The 22,755-nt window shown below is 45.8% G+C and overlaps 1 protein-coding gene across 1 annotated transcript in view; it reads right to left on the reverse strand.

Moving 5' to 3' along the window:
- Nucleotides 1-22,755, reverse strand: part of PLEKHG4B (pleckstrin homology and RhoGEF domain containing G4B) — a 76,328-nt gene that overhangs the window by 42,030 nt on the left and 11,543 nt on the right. Inside the window, exon 2 of the mRNA XM_064596927.1 lies at nucleotides 11,921-12,118. Within this exon, the coding sequence (XP_064452997.1) occupies nucleotides 11,921-12,118 (198 nt within the window). The remainder of the gene's footprint in view (nucleotides 1-11,920; nucleotides 12,119-22,755) is intronic.

A 22,755-nucleotide genomic window follows, 5' to 3' on the forward strand; every position in this document is an offset into this window, starting at 1 on the left:
ATAGATTGGGTAGCTTATAAACATAGAAATTTCTTTCTCACTCTCTGGGGGCCTGGGGAGTCCAGGACCAAGGTGTTGGCAGGTGTGTTGTCTGGTCAGGGCCAGCTTCCTGGTTCAAAGATGACCACCTTTCTGCGGTGTCCTCACATATGGCAGAAGGAGCAAGGGTGCCCTCTGAGACTTCCTTTATAAAGGCATGAATGGGATTGACCGAATCACTTCCCAACGGTCCCACTTCTTAATACCATCACATTGGAAGTGAAGTTTCAATATACAAATTTTGTGGGGGACACAAACATTCAGTCTATAGCAGTAGATCATGTGCCCATCCCTGAAGGTGGTGTCTGACAATGGGATAGAACACAGAGAGCCACAGTCTTGCCAGGATGGTGGAGAGGTACCTACTGAATGATAAGGCAGAGGTGCAGGGCACACAATATATATCACTAGTACATGTACGATCTGTAATTGGTGCCTTCCACTTCTGTACTGTAGTTTCCTCAGCCGGAAATGGGACTAATGTGATCATCCCTACTCATACATAAGGTCTGGGGCAGATTCCACATAAGAAGCATTTCCCTAATGATTGGTGAAGTTGAGCATCTTTCCATTTGCTTATTGGCCATTTGTATATCTGTTAGGAAGGTCATGGAAAAGACACAACCACCAGTTGACTTGTAAGCTGGACCCGGGCTCTTGGAAGCTCCTCACCTACTTCCCCTGTCCTTGGGTGTGGGTTCCGCTTGCCTTTCCCACTACCAGAGGCTACTTCAAGGACATAGACGTGAGACAGGGACATGGTGTTGAGAACACCTGCATGGTATATGTGACTGAACCTGGTTGAGGCCTCCATATAAACTTATATGATTTCGTGGGCAGAGGTGGGTTCTATCCATCTTGCTGCTTTGTATGTAAGTTCCTTTTGTTTATTAAAACCACCACCCGCCAATCTGGAGCAGCCGCCTCTTTCTTCAGTCTCTTCCTGCCCTCTGAGTACAAGGGACAGTTTCAGATTACACCTGGAAAGCTCCCAAGAGTGCTGTGGACCAACAATATCTCCTTTGGAGAAATATCCATTCAAATCCTTTGTCCATTTCTAACTTGGGTTTGTTGTTGTTGTTATTGTTGAATTTTTGGAGTTCTTCATTTTTCTGGGTATTAATCCCTTATCAGATATGTTATTTGCAAATATTTTCTCCTATTCTGAGGGTTGCTTTTTTACTCTGTTGATAGTGCCCTTTAAGAACAAAGTTTTAAATTCTGATGAAATCCAATTTATCTCTTGTTATTTTTGTTGCCTGTGATTTTAGTGTCATTTCCAATAAATCACTGCCAAATCCAATGTCATGAAGATTTTCCCCTATGTTTTCTTCTAAGAGTTTTATAGTTTTAGCTCTTGCTCATAGATCTTTGATCCATTTTGAGTTAATTTTTGTGTATGGTGTGAGGTAAGGCCCAACCTCGTTCTTTCGCATGTGGATGTCCAGTTTTCCCACCACCATTTGTTGAAATGATGATCCTTACCCAGTTAATGGTCTTGGCACCTTGTCAGACATCATTTGACCCTATATATGAGGGTTTATTTCTGGGCTCTCTACTCTGTCCCACTGGTCTATATGTTTGTCTTACGGCAGTGCCACATTGTTTTGATTACTGTAGCTTTGTAATGAGTTTTGAAATCAGGAAATGTGAGTCTTCCAACTTTGTTCTTCAAGATTCTTTTGGCTACTTGGACTCTCTTGAGATTCCACAGGAATGTAAGGATAGAATTTTCTATTTCTGCAAAAAAACCACTCCTGTGATTTTGAGAGAGATTGCACTGAGTCTACAGATCACTTTGGGTAGTACTGCCATCTTAATGGTATTAAATCTTCCAGTCCATGAACACAGGTGTCTTTCCATATCTTAGCCCTTCTTTTCTTTCAGCAACATTTTGTAGTTTTCCGTAAGCAAGTCTTTCACCTCTTTGTTTAAATTTATTCCTAGATATCTTATTCCTTTGGAAGGTACTGTAAATTTATTTTATTTTATTTTTTTAAAAGAGTTTATGTATTTATGAGAGTAAGAGCACAAGCACGGAGGTAGAGGGGACAAGCAGACTGAGCTAAGGGTGGAGCCCAACCTCACGACCTTGAGACCATGACTTGAGCTGAAACCAAGAGTCAGAGGCTTAAATGACTGAGTCACCCAGGCGCACTTTTATTTTTAAAAGATTTTATTTATTTATTTATTTACTTACTTACTTACTTACTTACTTACTTAGAGAGGGCATGCGCATGAACAGGGGGAGGGGCAGAGGGGGAGGGAGAGAGAGAATCTCCAGCGGACTCCATGCTGAGCATGGAGCTGATGCAGGGCTTGATCTCACAACCCTGAAATCATTACCTGAGCTGAAATCAAGAGTCAGACACTTAACTGACTGAGCCACCCAGGCATCCCTGCAAGGAGTAATTCTTTATCTCATTTCAACATCTTCCCTAAATGGTGTGCTCAGAACATTTACAGTGTTTCAAGGAAGAAGTGACAGAACTCAAGGGTTTTTTTTTTTATTCAAGAGGAAGTTGGTGGGCTTCACTGTTTATGAGCTGCAGTTCAGCTGCTAAAAACAAGTTCAGGGCCCTTCTTTATAATGGGCTTCCACACAGCAGTCCAAGAACCTGAATTTCTCAAGATCAGCAGCAGGTTTTCAACCATAAAAATGTATCACAACAGTTATTATTATACTACAAAAAGTTTAGCTTCACTCTCCTACTTAAAACAAAACAGAACTTTTATGGTCCTTTGGAAAAGTCAGAGGGAGAACTTGCGGATTGAACGTGAGAAGTGAGGCTAAGCCTCCTGGGTCCTTGATGACTCCACATCTCATTGTTCCATGGAGACCATCCACTGTCCACTTGTCCTGGGCAAGGGGACAGGCAGCCTTCCTGGGCCTGACTGGGCACAGAGGCATGAGCTTCCCTCTCTGTGTGTTCATGGAACGCTGTCCTCACTGTCTGCTCACTGTCAGGGTCCTGCACCCGCTGGTCCCGGGGCTGACCCCAGGTGGTCCACCCAGCAACCGACCACCAGGCACAACTGAACAGTGAATGTGCAGTGGTCAGGCCACTAGAGGGTCTTCAGCATGTCCTCAGGCCTAGCTCTTACACAGTCTGGCTGCCACATGAACCCCCATGCACCCAGGCCTTGTTAATGTCTGTGTGTCTCAGCTGGGGCTGAGCATCACACCTCAGGGACCTCAGCATGAAGTTAAAGTTGCCATAGGCTAAATCATCAGTTTTCTTTTCTCTCTGACTTTTCAAGGTTTCATTTCTGATTTTAGTAAATAGGGGATATTTCTAAAGTTAAGAAAGTAGAAAATGCAGAACCAGTCCTTTTCCATACCCACAGGCCTACCACAGCACAAGCACCCTAACATCGCTGCATGTCCTCTTGTGATGGTTTAAAAAGTGCACGTTAAAAAACTGGTATGAGCGGGCGCCTGGGTGGCTCAGTAGGTTGAGTGACTGCCTTCGGCTCAGGTCATGATCCCAGGGTCCTGGGATCGAGTCCCACATTGGGCTCCCTGCTCAGCAGAGAGCCTGCTCCTCCCTCTTCCACTCCCCCTGCTTGTGTTCCCTCTCTCGCTGTGTCTCTCTCTGTCAAATAAATAAATAAAATCTTAAAAAAAAAAAACTGGTATGAGACAAATTTACACCACTTATTGGCCTAATATTATGTCATAATAATTTCCTCCTCTATTTTTAAAAAAATTTCTTTAAAAATAATTTTAATTTGTGTATAATAATCTATCATATTTATATATTAGTTTAACCATTCCCCGAATATTTATTTCCATTTTTTACTATTATAAGTATTATTGTAATACATACTATTGGAATAAATCTGGTCCTGTATTTGATTTTAATTAATTTTTTATAAGTAGGCTTGGCACCCAACATGGGGCTTGAACTCATGACCCTGAGATCAAGAGCCCCATGCTCTACCCACTGAGCCAGCTGGGTGTTCCTGGTCCTGTATTTTAAGTCATTTGCTGTAGGTTGTCTGATTCAAACTGTGCATGACAATATAAAGAGTCTCCATCCATATTAAACCACTGCTTTCCAGAGAGGTCATTCCAATTTCCACAAATACAAGAAGAGTATCAGCCTGTTTACCTTACTGAATTCTCCCTGCTCTGAATATTAATCTTCATAATCTTCTGCTCATTAGTAAACAGAAGCTTGTGTCTTGTCGTCTACTTTGTGCCTCTCTGGCCACCAAAAGTCCAGCCTTCCCGGGTCTTCCATGGACAGCAGCGCCTCTTCTGTACATTACCTCTTCAAGGCTCTGCCAATTTTTATATTGGACTTAGTATTTGACTTATTTCTATGAGTTCTCTGCAAACATGACATAAGAAACAGCTTTTATTTGGCTTTTAATTTTGCTTCTGATGCTTCTGAAGCACAGATTTTCTAGATGTTTCTGCCACCAATCTATCAACTTCCTTTTTGTGATGGCTCTCATTGCTTGAGCCTGAGAAGTCAGTCCCCTCCCATCTCTCTGTGTTTGACCCTAACTCACAGACAAAAGTCTACGCTGGTGTTTTCCTGAGTGGCCTGCAGAGTGCTGGGTGGCTGCTCACCACATTACTGAGACCCGCCCCCTCTCCCCTCGATTTCCCGTGCTGACTACACTGTTCTAAATTCTCTCCAGCTCTGGGTGATCAGGACTGGTCTGTTAAAGCAAGTCATCACTATGAAAGTATGGTCATACACACTAAAACATATTATTTTTGCTTTAAATATAAAAATGCGGGGCGCCTGGGTGGCTCAGTTGGTTAAGCGACTGTCTTCAGCTCAGGTCATGGTCCCGGGGTCCTGGGATCGAGTCCCGCATCGGGCTCCCTGCTCGGTGGGGAGTCTGCTTCTCCCTCTCCCCCTGCTTGTGTTCCTGCTCTCGCTGTCTCTGTCTCTGTCAAAAAAATAAATAAAATCTTTAAAATAAAATAAATATAAAAATGCTCATTCCTTCACCATCACCCTGGCGCAGAAGAGACCCCCTTCTATTTTGTTACTTAAAAATAATGTAAGAACCTATAGTAGTAGAATTCAATTTACTCCCTTCCACATTTTGTGCTTGTGTGGTCATATTTTTTAAAATTAATTTTAATTCCAGTTAGTTAACTTATAGCGTAATATTAGTCTCAGGTGTACAATTCAGTACCTATGACACCCAGTGCTCATCACAAGTGCCCTCCTTAATCCCCATCACCTAGTTCACCCATCCTTCCACCCGTCTCCCTTCTGGTAGCCATCAGTGTATTCTCTATAGCTAAGAATCTGTTTCTTGGTCTCTCTCTTTTTTTTTTTCCTTTGCTCATCTGTTTTGTTTCTTAAATTACACATATGAGTGAGATCATATGGTATTTGTCTTTCTCTGACTTATTCTGCTTAGCTTTCTCCTAAGGTCAGGAACAAGACAGGGATGTCCAGTTTCACCACTTTTATTCAACATAGTACTGGATGTCTTAGCCACAGCAGTCAGACAACAAAAATTAATAAGAGGCATCCAAATCCATGAGGTAGAAGTAAAACTTCCACTATGTCCAGATGACATGACATTATATATAGAAAACCTTAGAAACTCCACCAAAAAATGACTAGAACTGATAAATGAGTTCAGTAAGGTTGCAGGATACGAAATCAAAGCACAGAAATCTGTTGCATTTATAAGTACTAACAATGAAGCAGCAGAAAGTTAAGAAAACAATCCCATTTACAACTGCACCAAAAATAATAAAATATCTAGGGATGAACTTAACCTAAGAGGTGAAAGACCTATACCCTGAAAACTATAAAACATTGATGAAAGAAATTGAAGAGGACACAAAGAAATGGAAAGACATTCCATGCTCATGGTCTGGAAGAATACTGTAAAATGTCCACACTCCCCAAAGCAACCTACACATTCAGTGGAATCCCTGTCAAAATACCAGAAGCATTTTTCACAGAGCTGGAACAACCCACCCTAAAATTTGTATGGAACCAGAAAAGACCCTGAATAGACAAAGCAACCTTGAAAAAGAAAAACAAAACTGCAGGTAATATAATTCCAGACTTCAAGTTATATAACAAAGCTATAATAATCAAAACAGTATGGTATTGGCACAAAAATGGACGCATAGATCAATGGAACAAAATAGAAAACTGGACCACTGTCTTTTACCATACACAAAAATAAACTCAAAATGGGTTAAGGACCTAAATGTGAGACTAGCCTTGAGGTTTCTTATGTTCGATTTCTTCTCATCTGAGCACCAATTGTCCTTCTCTGTTAGGTTGCTCTTCCATCTGCTCTCCCTGCGGTCTCAGTAACCAGCCCCAGGTGTTCTTGCTCACTTAGGAAGTCATTGTTTCTCCATAATTTAGTTCTCTTATATCTTTGTGTATCCACAGCTGTCGGATGGCTTTAAAAGAAAGTAGAATTGTTTTCATTTATGTAGGGTTTTCTGGTTGTTTTAGCAGGAGTAAAAGTCTCACACACTTCTACACCCTACCTAGAAACAGGGCTCACCTGCTCATTAGTCAATTTCCTTTGTTATTCTCTGACCCTTCCTCTATTTAGGAGTACACGTACAATTTTCCAAATGTATGGGTGTTGTTGTTATTATTGATTTGTAGTTTTATTGCACTGCACTCTTCAGATATTAAATTTCTGTATTTATTGCCACCTTATGACTAATGGTCAATTCTGGTTAATTTCAGCAAATGTACAAGTACACTAAAGAAGAGTGTATGTTCTCTAATATTCTCTAGTTGTATACACTCTTGAAGTAAATATATATCCTCTAATTGTAAAATTTGACCAGAATTTTATCAAATTTTGGAAACTGTTCCATGTGTACTTGGGAAGGATGTGTATTCTAAGATTACTATGCATGCCCATGGGTGGAAGAGAGAAATCAGGTCTTCAGACATATACTCTAAGCAATATGTGGTCTGCTTATCTGTTTGCTTTGGAGAGAGGTGAGATCTCCCATTATGACTATGTTTACCCCTTGTAATTCCCTCAGTGTGTGCCCCAAGCCTTTCAGGCTATGTTGTTTGGTGTTTACAGACTGTTTTGTACTCCTGGTTGTTACCAGCATTATTACTCAATGATCCACTTCAGCCTTGATGATGCATTTTGCCTTTTACTATGTTTAGTTTGTTATGAATAAAGCTACACCAGTTATCTTTGGTTAGAATTTTGCTGGGCTACCATTTCATAACTTTGCTTTCATCCTGTTACTGTATATGTTCCCATGCCTTTGCTTTGTTCCCTCCTTTTCTGGCTTCCATCTGATTTTATTTTCTTTCTTGTAATCCCTGCCCCTGCTTCCTCCCCATCATGCAAACCTTCTATTTCTATATCTTTCTGATTACTTTTAACTTCCCCAGACATTTTTTGAGCCAAACTGTGATGAAAGGAAGTCACAGATAAGCTGATGAGTGGTTCTAAGCATTTCTTGTATCTACAAAGAGATGGAAGAATGGTGGTTGTTGGAATCTTAGGTTAACATGACAACTTATCTTAAAATTGATATGATTAGTAATGCTCTTCAAGCCACATACTTTGACAATAGCAGGTAAATAAATAAAAACTGCCTTGATTTATATTAACTAAGATATGTTTATATTCATAGTTGTTGAGATAAGTTCATTTTCTCCTATGTCATACAGATGATCAAATTTTATTTTCTTTATTAAAAATTAAAAAGCAATATAAATGTGCAAATAGTAGGGATATCCCTAAATTTCATTTTGTGCTTATTAAATTATGTACTTGTGAATATGCATTGATATTAAAGAGTAGAATTATTCATACGGCATTTTTAGAAAATAAGCAATTTTTTAAGTGGGAAGGGGGATGACTTATGATTAAAATGAAAGGAAAAAGAAACTTAACAGAAGAAAGAAGGCAAAAGATTAGGTCAAAATAGCTTTTTAAAACACACCTTTGAAAGGGGACAGGCATTTTTGTTCCCTGTGCTGTAGTTTATCTCTGTTTCCTATCAATCAACATCCTTTAACTGTGCAAAAGGTACATAATCACAAAGGAAAACATCCTCTGTGTAGACTACTTCACACAAAGAATCAAATCTAGGACATCCTTGGTCATTTCTCTACCATGGTCATTCTAGCTAAAGACATTCAAAGAGGGTGCCTGGGTGGCTCAGTCGGTTAAGCAACTGCCTCCGGCTCAGGTCATGATCTCAGGGTCCTGGGATCGAGCCCCGCATCAGGCTCCCTGCTCAGTGGGAAGCCTGCTTCTCCCTCTCCCTCTGCAGCTCCCCCTGCTTGTGCTCTCTTGCTCTCTCTCTCTGTCAGATAAATAAATAAAATCTTAAAAAAAATAAAAGACATTCAAAGAATTTAATAAATCAAAGTCATCCAGTGGTAGTTTTTTTTAAAGCCCTACTTCAATATCAATGGAGTAATAAAAGGTACTGATTAATAAAGATCTTACCTTTTTTTTGAAGTTAAATACTACTTATTTTATTTAGGGAAGCTCTTTTATCTGAATTGTACAAAGACCATACAAAATCTATGAGAAGTTCTCATACTCAGCGGCTTAACATTGTTTGTACTCTTACCATTGCTGCATATGAGGTAAAGGAAATGATTTTTTTTGAAAGCCAAGGAGGTAACTCTACATACATAAAAGCAAATAATTTTTCAAATAAGATTAATTAATAAACTGCACTCCTTTTAAAGTTGCACATATTATAATGGGACAAATACTGCTGTTTTACATTGAAGCTGTTACTCCAGAGCTCTGTAATAGACGAACGCTGTTACAGCTCTAGCACTCAGCAGAAGGCCTCCTTAAGACTCAGTATCTGAGGAAACCCGTGTTGCCGGTACCCACTGAGGCTCCTCCTGGGCCTTCTCAACTGTAGACAATTGGACACATGCGTCTTGCAAGTGTCATTCACAATCACGTGATCAAAAAACTAGCCAAACTGTGTCTCCATTTTTTTGAGCTCTTGTAGATCTTCGTCCTTGAACTTCAGGTCCAGAAAGTAGCCTGTAATGATCTTGGCATTTTTCTAAGACTGCTTCCTACAACTCATGTTAGATGGCTTTGTAAATATGACATAGGGCTTCCGTGTGTGGGTTTGAGCTACTTGAATACCCTGAGGCTCTAAAGTCCATGACACAGATCTTTCCTTCATTAGGGACTGTTTGAACAGCATCCACCATACTCGAGCATCCTGTGATATTCATGAGGATTTCAAGTATTTCCTTTGACACATAGTGATACTCATGTCCGTTGCATTCCGTAACTCTTTTTGGAAAAAGTAGTATGTAGCACAGCACTTTGGAAATGGTTAGGATTAAGTTCCATAAATTGTCTTCTCAGTTCACTTGCTCCAACGCAGAAGGCCTCACGAGCACTATGAAGCGACGCTTGTCGGAAGGGTGCCGCTGGTACCTGACCACCTGCTCGTAGGGGGTGCGCAGGCAGCTACTGGCACGGCACACCCTGGCGCACAGCTCGAGATCTTACTTTGCAAGATCAAGGCATGAATCGTTGCAGCCGCTCGCTGCACTATACCTACAACCTGGCTGTCATTAGTTTCAAGGTTGCCTCGAAAACAACCTACAAAAAAGATAGCCCAAGACCTCGTTCCTCCAGATTGATCTATGGCTTTAGAGCAATCTTAATCAAAACTCCTAGGATGCTTTGTATAAATAAACTGATTCTCAGTTTTATATAGATATGCAAAGGAATTAGAATAACAGTTGCAGGCCTTACACCAGCTGATTTCAGGACACTCACTATAAAGGTTCAGTAATAAAACCACGGTACTTGAGGAAAGAGAGACTTATAGATCAGTGGAACAGAACAGAGTCTAGGAACAGATTCACACTTGTACTGACAATTTTCTACAAAGTTGCCTGGGTGGGTCAATGGAGGAAAGACGGCCTTTTCAACAAATGGTGCTAGAGCAGGTGGACAGACATGTGGAAAGACAAACAAATTTGATGCTTACCTCACACCATATACAAAAATTAACTCAAAATGGATCTTAGGCCTAAAAGTAAAGTCCTCAGGACACAGAAAACAAAATAAGAAAAATAGAGAACTTCATCAAAATTAAACACCTTGACTCTTCTTCCTAAAACAATATTAAGGAAATGAAAAGGTAACCCACAGATTGGGAGAAAATGTTTGCAAACCATATATAGGATAAAGACCTTGTATCCAAAATATATAAAGAACTCTTAGAACTCAACAAGAAGACATTGCAGAAATCTGTCAGTGAGTGCCCTCCTTAAATTTTATGCCATGTGCCTTGCTTGCTTTACCCCAGTCCTGGCCCTTACAGACAAAAATCTGCTTTTGTAGCCTTATATATTTGGAATTATCTGATTGGATATTTAAAAAAATAAATCGAAAAAATGAATGAAATGAATGAAAAAAAAAAAAAAGAAAATGTCAATCAACAAAACCAAAAGACAACCAACAGAATGGGAGAAGATATTTGCAAATGACATATCAGATAAAGGGCTAGTATCCAAAATCTCTAAAGAACTTATCAAACTCAACACCCAAAGAACAAATGCATTTTTTAAGAATGGACAAAAGAGGGGTGCCTGGGTGGCTCAGTCGTTAAGCGTCTGCCTTCGGCTCAGGTCACGATCCCAGGGTCCTGGGATGGAGTCCCACATTGGGCTCCCTGCTCAGCAGGAAGCATGCCTCTCCCCCCTCTCCCTCTCCCCCTGCTTGTGTTCCCTCTCTCGCTGTGTCTCTCTCTGTCAAATAAATAAATAAAATCTTTCTAAAAAAAAGAATGGATAAAAGATTAGAATTGACACATCACAAGGAGGGTATATAAAAGGCAAATAAGTCCAGGCAAAGATACCTCACATCTGTAGTTATTACGGAGCTGCAAACTAACACCACAACTTTACCTGTGACACGACTGCACAGGTAATAGAATGGCCAGAATTAAAGAGGTTGACAATAGCAGGTTTTGGTGAGGATGCTAAGCAACTGGAGCTCTCCAAAGCTGCTGATGGGAGTGCACGATGGTGCAGCCACTTGGAAAAGAGTTTGGAAGTGGCCCAGCAATCACACTTCTAGCTATTCTAGCTATTTACCCAAGAAAACAAACCCACACAGATTCTTGTATGCAAATGTTTTAGCAGTTTTATACCTAATATTCTAAAACTAGAAGCAACCCAAATGTCTATCAATCCATGAATAAGTAAACAAATTGTGGTATATTCCATACAATGGAATACCACTCAGGAAAAAGAAATCCCCAGAAACAAACTAAGCACCTAAGAAATTTATTAGGCTGGGTTTAAAGACTCTGGTAAAAGTTCACTGGGGGAACCAGAATGGATACCTGTGGACAGAGTGGGCTGTACCCCTGGGAGGCCTGAGAAGCCTGTTTCGGGAACACAGAGCCTTATTTCACTCATCATTTGGGATTAGGGAAAAAAGGAGCCAGAAGGCAGAGGAAAAGAGCTGAGGCAGTACCCTTATGGACCCCCAAACTGGAGTGGACTAGGAAGAGCTCTCCATTTATGTGATTAAACTCCAAAGAATAATGGCTGGGGCTAATCTCACAGCTTCCTTTCAGAAAGAAAACAACAAATCCTCACTTGAATTATTTCTGCTTTAATTACTGGTTTAATTTCAGGTTCTCCTTTGCCTCCATCGCTGGTGTATTTCCCTGGATCTAGAATTCCATGTGCTCAGCTTAAATATTTTCCAGGTACCAAGTAACACTTTGCCTGTCTCTTCCCTATAGTCAAGGGCAGGAAGGTGTCACCTGCAGGGGAGGGTCTCACAGGTTTCCTTCTGCAGGGAAAATCATCACACAGGCTCTGTCCGCTCCGAGGAGGGTCCCACACAGGGTTGGCTCCTCAGGGCAGGTACTCACACAGGCTTCCTGCTGCAGGTGCTGCAGGGCCCTCTTGGCTGGGATGAGGAAGTCAGTGAGGTAGCGCAGCCCATCCCCACCATGGAGTCTCTCCACCACACTGAACAGCTGCCAGAGCACCGTGGCTGCCGTGGCCTCAAAAGGTGGGTAGAGGGCAGACAGTGCATTCTGGATATAGGTGTCAAGGGATTCCAGATCCTGAAATGCAAGAGAGGATCAGGTAATTTAAAACATCAGTTAAGACAGGTGCAGGGGCGCCTGGGTGGCCCAGTTGGTTAAGCGTCTGCCTTCGGCTCAGGTCATGGTCCCAGGGTCCTGGGATCGAGCCCCACGTAGGGCTCTCTGCTCGGCGGGAAACCTGCTTCTCCCTCTCCCACTCCCCCTGCTTGTGTTCCTGCTCTCGCTATCTCTCTCTCTGTCAAATAAGTAAGTATAATCTTTAAAAAAAAAAAAAGACAGGTGCAGAGGACACTTTTCACAGGCTGGCTATGTAAGAGTCCACTTTTTGGGCTCTGTCTTATATCTGGGTATTTGAGTTGTCTTTGTGGAATAGGAAGGTACTGGCAAATCCTCAGCATGGTGGGGGATTCCTCTTGCAGCAATCTCCTGGTCCTTCACATTGTCACACAGCAGAGGCATACTGAGGAAGTTTCCATGACTGCATTAAGTAGATCTGACCCCCATGCCTGTAAAGGGAACCCTAAGTAACACTTCGTAAGTGAGGTGGCTGCTGCTGTCACGTGAGGCCCAATCAAGTTCCACCCCATCAAATTCTGAAATGTACACCTGAAATGCTGTATTTTAGGATTATGGAGCATGTGGAATTTCTTTTTTTTTTTTTTTAAAGATTTATTTATTCATTTGAGAAAGTGAGAATGAGAGAGAGTACATGAGAGGGGGGAGGGTCAGAGGGAGAAGCAGGCTCTCCGCTGAGCAGGGAGCCCGATGAGGGACTCGATCCCGGGACTCCAGGATCATGACCTGAGCCGAAGGCAGTCGCTCAACCAACTGAGCCACCCAGGCGCCCCGCATGTGGAATTTCTTACGGGGCCTTCCCCTTCTCTGGTTCCCCCCTCCCTGGCAATCCTGGGTCTGCAGGGAATGGGAGAGGCCCCTGTGTCAAGGACAGAGCTGGTCCACATGTACCTTAATGCTCAGAAAACTTCACCCACAGCAAATACATTTTAATTGTATTGATAATTTTTGAAAAATTTAAACAAAAACCATTAGGGCCTCCTTTATCAAAACCACAGAATTGTACCCATTTGTTCATTCTGAAAACATTATCCTTGGTACCTGATTTGCTCTTTATGTTTTCATGCAACAAAAGTTTATGTAGAGACAGAATGCTTTTAGTTTAAAAGATATTTAATGCTATTTTTAGATGTAACATTTCCTGAGGAAATACCACAGGGTTCATTTGTTTGGGAAAAAAATGCAAGGCTACAATAACAGTTAAAAGTCAAAGAGGTTAAAATTGTGAAATCGATTTTTAAAGGGACAACAGTTACATCTGAGACTCCTCTGAACAGCTCATGATACAGATAATTTCCTAAAGAAACTGAAAATAAGACAGTGAATCCCCTGGGCCTGAAGCAGATAAGGACGCAGGCCATCTGTCCTGACGGAGGGGCCAGGCTGCACAGCAGCAACTGGGAGGTGCGTGCTGCAGTGAGTTCATCTGTGGAAGCTCCCACTGCTGTGTCAGTGTGGCGAGGCATTGGTCAGATGCCCTCTGGAGCTCCCATGCCCACAAGGGCTTCCCCATGTCTGTCTGCTCCCCGCCCTCCATATGCCTGGGTCTCCACACCAGACAGGGCCACTCACTCATTAGAAGTTATCTAAATACTGATTTTGTTTCGAAAATGCCAAGGTGGTCTGATGTCTAAACACAAATCACACCTGAGCCACCAGTGGACATCCAGCCTATGAGAAGAATGGTGTTCTTAAGCCAGGGGAAGAATCATGCTCCAAATAGGATGCTCCTCAAAGAGATCTGAAGCAAACACTTACTTGTGATACAAGAAACAGGCAAAAGTGGAAGGACATGTCTTTAATGACCTATTTCAGAGGAAGTGAAATGCAAACTGTGGATCCTCCCCGGGAGAGATGTCCTCCTGCTGTGCAGATACCCAAATCCAGACAGACTCCTCCTCCAGACCCACAGGTGGGTCCTGATTCTCATGTCCAGCTGTGGTCAGCAGCCTCCCAGTGGGTCTCCTGGCCTCCACCTCACCCGTTCATCTTCTGAAAACTGCCCAATGTGAGGAAGAGACGAGACAGGCAATACTTGCTGAGCTCGCTGGGATTTCATAGCTTCCCTGGCCCTTCTCTGCCCTTTGATTCCAATGGTGACTGAGTGAGGCTCCATCACTTGGCCTGAAGGGCACCCCTCCACCCAGATCCCGGTCCAGGCAAGAGCTGCCCCAGGGAAGCTGTCTGCGTGCCCAGATGCCACTTCCCAGGTCAAGTAAGTTGCGGAATCCTTGGGCGAGCCAGAAGGAACATATTCTCTAGCCTCTTCTATGGGAATGTGCCCTAAGTAACTGTCTGCACAGCCCCTTCCTGGCTGTCACCCGCTTCTCCGGGTACTTCATGACCAGGAACAGCAGAGCATGATGCTGCACCCAGGGCCACTGCCTCACAAGCTCCCCAGTCATTTTGCAGATGGTGCCCGTTCTTGCTCTTGGGAAGAGAGGGTCTGATGAATACGCAGACTGCAGGGCCAGGGGAGGGCACAGCCTGAGCGGCCATCCCAGGCTCAGCACTGTGCCATATGCATGGTACACGTCAACCATTCCCACTTGCACACAACTCTCAGAATTTAGTTTTTGCAAGAGACACAAATTATAAGAGGGGGAGGCAGATATATACAACCCTGAAAGCAGAGAGGCAGAACTACCACATTACAACAAAATCAAGTTACCTGAATATATTCAATTTGGCTTAAGAAAACAGGTAAGAATATGGTATATCTTAGAAAGATTTCCATAAGAAATGCTTAAAGGAGAATTATCTTGGTATCTTAAAGGGTAAAGTTCAATCCTCTTGAATGTTTACTGTGTGTAACATTTTCTTTCCTGATGTTTCCTGGGATGAATGTGTATGTGTTACAGCTTGTGTGTGTGAAGGAAAAGGTGTGTGCAGAGCTGGGTGTGTGTCCCAGGGAAAGTACGCATGTGAGGGAAAGTGTGTGTGTGAGAGAAAGTATGCATGTGAGGGCAAGTTTGCATGTGAGGGAAAGTTTGCATGTGAGGGAAAGCGCATGCGAAAGTGTGTTTGAGGGCAAGTGTGTGAGGGAAAGTGCGTGTGAGAAACTGTGTCTAAGGGAAAGTGCATATGAGGGAAAGTGTGCATGTGATGGAAAGTGTGAGAGAGAAAGTGTGTTCAAGAGAGAAAGTGTGTGAGGGAAAGTGTGCATGTGTGAGAAAGTATATGTGAGGGAAAGTGTGTGTCAGGGAAAGCATGTGTCAGGGAAAGCATGTGTGTGAGGGAAAGTGTGTGTGAGGGAAAGTGTATGTGCGAAGAGAGTGTGTGTGTGCCAGAGAAAGTGTGTGTGTGAGGAAAAGTGTCTGTGTGAAGAAAAGTGTGTATGTGAGGGAAAACGTGTGTTGAATCCCAGTATGTGAAAGCATCTGAAGTTGTGTGCTAGAGGGTAGATTGGTGGTGGGCCAAGAGAAATATTAGGGGCAAATCCTTAAAACAGTTCCTTGGCCTTTGGTTGCCCAGGAAGAGAAGGGAGTAGCCGCAGGGTCAGGGAGAATGTCTGTGTGGGCACCTCTGGCCCATTCAGCCTGGGCCTGCTCTCTATAAGGTGTGACTCACCCATTCACCAAATCTGGCACACCATCGGGATGAGCAGAAGTAGGAGGGAAGAGAGCAGACAAAGGCGGATGTCATCACTTTGTTGATGGTTAAGGACTGATCTCTTCTCCTTATGTAATTCAGGTTTCCTGATTCAACCAAAGGTACACACACACGGATTTGGGCTGACTTCCAAACCGGGACCTTCACCCATCTATTTGATCCTGAATCTTACCGTGGCTTAGAATGCAATTCTCTGCAGATGTACGTTAGTGGATTGGTGAAGTAGTACTCGTACAAAGCACTTACTTACCATTTTGCTGAACTGTGAATCAGTGTGTTATTATTTGGCCAATTGCAAGACTGCCTTTGCATTTTAACAATGGAAAATTTTTACGTCTGGAGAAACATTTTAGGGCTCTACTCTTCAATGAAGGATTTATTTTCCCAACTAACTTTAGGTAAAACTTTATTGAAAGAAGGGTGATTTTTGAAGTCTAGACCCTTGTCTCTCACAATGCCTGTACCCTCCATGAGTAAGCATGTTCCTCCTGGCACCTAGACCGCAGGAGATGACCCAGCCTCAGTGTAGGGGCCCTCCAGGCCTCACACATGCTGGAGATGAGAAGACAGAGGCTAGGGGTCCACAGGCCCTTCTATGCCCATCCTGTGGTGGGACGGTCTCAGGGACACCGGAAAGACACCTGAATGCTTGGTTCTCAAACATGCATCAGCTAGAGACGGCCTGCTTCTTCCTCCCAGGGGACAGGTAACATGCTAAATGTCAAAGCAAAGGTAATTTCTTCTCGCTTCAAAGACAGGGCTGAGCTAAAGGAGAAGAGCAGCTGATGAACAGGACAAGGAAACAGCAGGCTGGAGGGACTGGGCTGAGGCTGGCCTGGCAAAGACTGACCATCAGTGCTCACAGTGTCATCAAGTACAACACCCCTAAGGATGATGGAAGGCAGAGCCACAGAGGTGCTGGAGCAGCTGCTAGCAGGGTGGGTGGGCCTGGGCGTCAGCACCCTTTCACCCACCCGGAAGGTCTGCAGGGGCTTACTGCATGGACCACCCCTGTCTCCTAGGGAAGAGCACCCCAAGACGAGAGACTGCTAGATAGCTAGATCCCCGAGCGGGCAGTGCACAAACTGGGCTCCGAGACCTTCACCCCACCTTCCTTGCACAGCTGTCAGCTGCTGGCTGACCCCTGCATGTCCCAACAGGGAGAGAAGGTGCTGGAACATCCAAGGCTTCAGCACAGCCACGCCAGAGACGGCTTCCCTACAACTACTCCCAGTGATCAAAAGGAGCCCACTACCCAGTCTCGTGGGTGATCCCGCTACATTTGGGCCCCTGCACCCTGGGGCATGTGTGGGAGGACAAGACTGCAGAGTACTTGGAGTGAGGTCTCAGTTGGGGTAGAAGACTGAGCAGCTGTGGTAAGGAGCACCGTCCTCTCTGCCCACCATTGGCCAGGCTGGGGGCTCCTCTGGCACCCAGTCAGACCATCTCATTCTGAAAATTGACAGGGCACTGACACTGGAACAAAGAAAACAAGGGCTGCAGGCATCCTCTGGGAGGCAAGGCTGGGGTGGGTGGATGGGGTGGGGGCTGTGGTCACCAAGACCCCTAATCTGGTCTGGGAGCTCATCTCATCCTGCAGCCCCATGACCAGCTCCCAGCGATACCTCAGATGGTGCAGCCCGGGATGGGACCCAGAGAGTGGGGGACACAGGGGTGCCCCCACCCAGGCACTTCCACCCACAATGTCAGGGTGGCCTTTATACTTACCACTGTGGCCTTTGCCAGATTTTATAAACGGAAGTCCGGATGTACAAGGGGCAGTAGGCACTCCCTGTGGGACACTGGAACTGTTCCTACAGCCCCTCCAAACAGGGGCCCTGGGACAGGAGGGGAACCAACATCAGGCCTATCCCTGCCCCACTTTTCATCGGTAGCTACCTTCTCAGCCTTGTGGGGACCGGGTGTGAAACCCACACTCCCCAGGAGGCTTGCTCTCAGCAACCGACCTGGTTACAGCACTCAGGCCCTGTTAATAAGGGCCTCCTTCCTGAAGGGTGCCGATGGCTATCTCTGGTTTCCTGTGTGCACAGACCCAGGAACCACCTTTGAATCAAAGAAATCCTGTCCAGAAAGCCTAGCCCCCTCTGCTGGGCTGATGTGCCAGCCGGTCTACATCCAGTCTGTCTACACCTGGTCTGTGTATACTTCCATATGGGTCAGCATCTCCAGCTCACCCTCTGCCTGGCCCCACTGGTGACCCTAGCCACCACTCTGGGCCCTTCCTGGGCCCAGGTGGCTATATCTGCCACCTGAGGGCTGGGACTTCTCTCCTGGACCAGTGCTCCGCAGGTTCTGACCCCTGGGCCTTTACAGCTCACCTCACACCTTCCCCAGACACTCCTTGGCCTTCCTAACCCTGGTGAGCCTTCTTTCTCAAGCTCCGAACTGCTCACTTAGCACGAAGTTGCCCTCTGGTTGTGTGTCTCCAAAACTGGGGTCTGCCTCTGGCCTGTGCACCATGTGGTCCGCCCCAGTGCATTCATGGAGTTGAGTTACATCATGAAATGTCTACAGGATCTTCAGAAGAGAGAGGCAGGGAAATGTTTGGGCAAATGTTCAGCACAAATACATTTGGGCTCTAAAATCACACTTCATTTGTGGGGAAAAGTTCCCTCTGGGGAACACTTGTTCTCCACGATGCTGGGCAGAGAAAACACCTGCCTACATCCCAGAAAGTACTGAGTAGACACAAAACAGAGCAACCTTCTATGGTGGGCTGTTGTTCACAGACTCCTGGCCTCCCTGGGGAGGATGGCACGTCCCTGTGCATTGGCATCAGGCATGGCCGTGTGACAAAGAAATATGGTGGCAGCGGCAGACAGGGGTTCTGACAGAGGCTTTGGGAGCCAGCGTGTGCTCCCACACACCACCTTTCCCTCTGCCACAAGTTGGGTAACACCCCAGAGAGGCTGATCCACAAGCCTGGATCCCAGAGTAAAACTGACGTGATCACCATGATGGGCACATGGCAGAAGCAGGTCCTCACTGTGCTGATCACTGAGATGTGGGGGCTCATTGGATATGCAGCATAACCTGCACATCCTGACTGACACCCCCTAGGGCCTGGTACACGGACCCAGGGGATACCCCAACTCACAGTCTTTGCGCCCCCCGCCCCCCGCCCACAGCAGCCACAGCACATGCCTTGGCATGGGTTACCACCTCTATCCAGGTACTCCCGCCCCCTGGACAGGTGTCCTGTAATGCACCTGGAGAGACTGAGCTGCACGGCCTCCAGGTTGTGCATCCTGAGCTGGAGCTGGTTCTCAGAGGCCTCCCGGGGAGACCAAGCCCCACAGGGTGGGGATGGAGCAGAACCTTGGGGCTCCATCTCTGTGGCTCCAGGGTGGGAGGTGCATTTGGTATATCTTAATCTCAGCTGTGTCTCCAGGAGTGTTCCAGGCTGTTCCAAACACAACCCTGAAATGTTTGCTTTGAATTTACACACAAGTTACCCATGAAACATGAAACACATGGTCGCCTGACTTCAGCAATTCTAAAGCTGGTGTTTGCATCACAGTGGATCGTGGGTGCTGAGCATTACTGACAGTGGAAACCCCTTAACAGCACTGAATATCCGGCACAGTGGCAGTGTCTGCTGGCAGGCATGTTGGGATGGCTCCCCTTTGGAGTTCTGTGCTCAGAACCCCACTGGGATCGCTGCCAGGACAGCCTCCAAGTTATGAGTGGATTGCGGATGCAGTGCCACCTTCCTTCCTTTCCTCCCCCTCAGACACCCGTTCCACCTGGAGTAAGAACTTCCCAGGGGGCTTATGCTCTATCAGTGTCTTTTTAAAACTGATTTTATGTTCTTCCTGCTTGTCCCAGCTTCCCAGACTAACGTAGTGTGTGTAAGAACTTGCTGACATGGAATTGGCAGGTGCCGTCGGTGAAAGGCTGTTCTGAAGGAAGAACCCAGATCCTCCCTCCCACCCCTGCCCACCGAGCCACCAGTGGGGGCAGCCGGGCACGTCTCTAGGTCCCCGCCCGTGTCAGAGGGGGGTCAGGCCTGCGCTTCCTGACCGCGCTCTACTTTGGGCCACCATTCCCTCAACCGTTACATGGGAGGAGCTCTCAGGTGGCTGTGAGGATTGAGGGCAGAGACCCCAGGAGAGGACCGGCCCGTGGCAGGTGTGTGTCCAATAGGGCCTGCCAGGGGCTCTCTTCCTGAGGATGAGCCGCAGGCAGCTGCACCCTCCCTGTCGAAACATGCCCTTCAGCCCTCCGGCTGGAACGTGCCCAGCTCAGAAACTAGAGTCCTTTTTTCAACATGATCCCTTTTCCGCTCCAGGAGGATCTCATTCTCCAATTTTAATCATGTTGGGAGGCACTTGCTTTCCTATCTAGGGCTTGACATTAAACAATCACAAAACCAATCCTATGTGATGAAACAAAGTATATAAACGTAACTTCTCCAACATTTCTTTCTTTCTTTTTTTTTTAAAGATTTTATTTATTTGACAGAGACAGAGATAGCGAGAGCAGGAACACAAGCAGCGGGAGTGGGAGAGGGAGAAGCAGGCTTCCCCCGAGGAAGGAGCCCGATGTGGGACTCGATCCCAGGACCCTGGGATCATGACCTGAGCCGAAGGCAGACGCTTAACGACTGAGCCACCCAGGTGCCCCAGTTCTCCAACATTTCTAAAACCAATCCTCCCCAGAACTTCAGAGACAAAAAGACTATCAGAGCGCCTTCCTTCAGAGGTGAAGAAACTGAGTAAGCTGCAGGATCACGGAGGTGTCATGGCCCCCCAGCTGCTGGGGCTGAATGGGGGCTGGACCGTTGAGCCCTTGGACACACCTCCACAGACTTGCCCCTGAACCAGGGCACGGGAATGTTGTGCACCTTGGCTCCCAGGCAGCCGGGAGGGCATGAACGTAGCTGCCCGCTGTGTGGCCGCTGAACCTCCATACCATGAAGCCACAACAACCACAGTGGTGGTAAAGGAGACGGCACTTCACAATTTACGCCACGTTCACACGTGTGACTCCTATGACTGGCATAACCACCCAGTCCTGAAGGTCTACGTTCATTACGCACTTGCATCACCAGCCATTCTGTCCAACCTGTGGGGGCCTGATGTCAGAATTTGCCTTGAACTGATGGGGTTTTATATTCTGGTGAATTTCCCTCTATCAGACACACTCAGAATCTTCCACTGTGTGTTCTTTGGAAAAGCTGCCTCTTCAGCCTCTAAGCACCAGTAGGAGCACCCAAGATTTCACATGTAGGCGTGGGGGCATCCTGGTTTCACCCCAGCTCCTCTGTCCCTGCTGGTCTCTATGCAATACTCAGTGGTCAGCAAACCATGACTCCAGTGTTTAGGAAAAAACACAAAAGAAGAACACTAGTTCAGACATGTGGAAATTATATGAAATTCACATTTCAGTGCCCATAAATAAAGTTTCATTGGAACTCAGCCACCCTTGTTCTATGTATTGCTTATGGCTACCACAAAGGCAGAGCTGAGTATTGGACTGAGACCATACAGTCCTTCAAAGCCTCTAGGCTCACTGGCCCTTCAAGAAGGTCAGCAGACCCCACCCTCAAGGAAGGGAGTCCTCCAAGTCAGCCAAAGGGCATTCAGTGGGTGGACGCAGGGGCAGCCCCCATCCACCTTCCCTGTATGCTGTCCCCGAGTTGCATGGACCCCAGCTCCAGCACAGCTACATTTCTGGGTGAGGATACCAGAGGGGTGAAGGCTTTGTTGACACCACCATTTTCTGATTCCACACTCAAGTTCCAACTAACTGTCAGGGGTTTTGTTCAGGAACAGCTTTATTCCATGTGTGCTTTGGGGACCGCAGTCAAAGGCCTTAGCCTGCAACAGAGGGGGGCACCCAGTGCCTCTGTCTCTGGGGGGGATATTAATTTCTCCTCATGGTCAAGTGCTTGGAAAATGTCTAAAAGCGGTCATTTCAAGTTCCCAGTATCCTTTTTTGCATTTACTAGCCTAATATACAGCCAGGCAACTCCCTAACTTGGGAGCTGTGCAAGTCTTGGATGCACCTTCATGCCAGCATCTGTTAGGTGGTTATGGGTGTCCACGGAAAGCTCAAGCACAGTGCTTGCCACGGGCCATGCATTCACTTGGTCATTACCAGGACAGAAGCAGCTGCAAGCACAAGGTCCCAGACCAAGGCCTGCCCTTGGTCAGGAGCCCATCATGCCAGCAACCAAGGAGTGACCCCGCTCTGCCGCTTATCTGCTGATCCCACAGTAATTGCTCAAACAGACACAGTCCTCTCCTCAGCATAGAGGGGAAGCAAACCTCCCAGAGAAGCAGAAGGAAGGATGGGCAGGAGGGCGGCCAGGCTCCCGGAAAGAGTGGAGGGGCCCGTGTGCAGATGCCAGTGAAGAGGCAGTGACGCTGGCCAGGCAGTGAGTTGCGTCCTGGGGCCCAAGGCGAGACCAGGGTCAGCGGGACACCACCTGTCAAGGTCACCCGGTCACCCGGGGTTCTACACTGGCTGTGGTATATCACAAAGAACCCAGATTTCTGCACATCTGGCTTCTTCATTTGTAAAACAGGAATCTAATTCATCAGTTATTCCACAAGGGTAACAGCATATAACTAGGAAGCTTTTTATTTAATAGAAACTGACAGTGAAACGTTGGCTTTGAGACATTTTGGCTGAATTTAGTTCTCTGAAGGCACTTGATAAAAAGTGTACAAGAGTGGCATTGACCTCAATCGGTGCAGATTGGTTTCCTCATGCTGAAATGTGACTTCAGGTGGAAGAAAGAGTTTGTTCACTCCACACCATGGCAAGACCAGAAAAGATTATGTCAACCTGAAAACCTCCAGCAGTCCTAATTACACCAAACCTGACTTTTCTGCAGTGAGTTCTGTGTTGAGCCCTGGTCCACAGCAGAGCATGAGTGAACCACGAGGCACATGCAGACAGGCCTGAACACCTACTTGCAGTTCTTTAGGGGAATGATT

This window comes from Mirounga angustirostris, unplaced genomic scaffold (assembly GCF_029215605.1).
Source record: "Mirounga angustirostris isolate CCGP_5_RB_7025 unplaced genomic scaffold, mMirAng1.0.hap1 SCAF_7, whole genome shotgun sequence".
In the NCBI taxonomy this organism is placed as follows: domain Eukaryota; kingdom Metazoa; phylum Chordata; class Mammalia; order Carnivora; family Phocidae; genus Mirounga; species Mirounga angustirostris.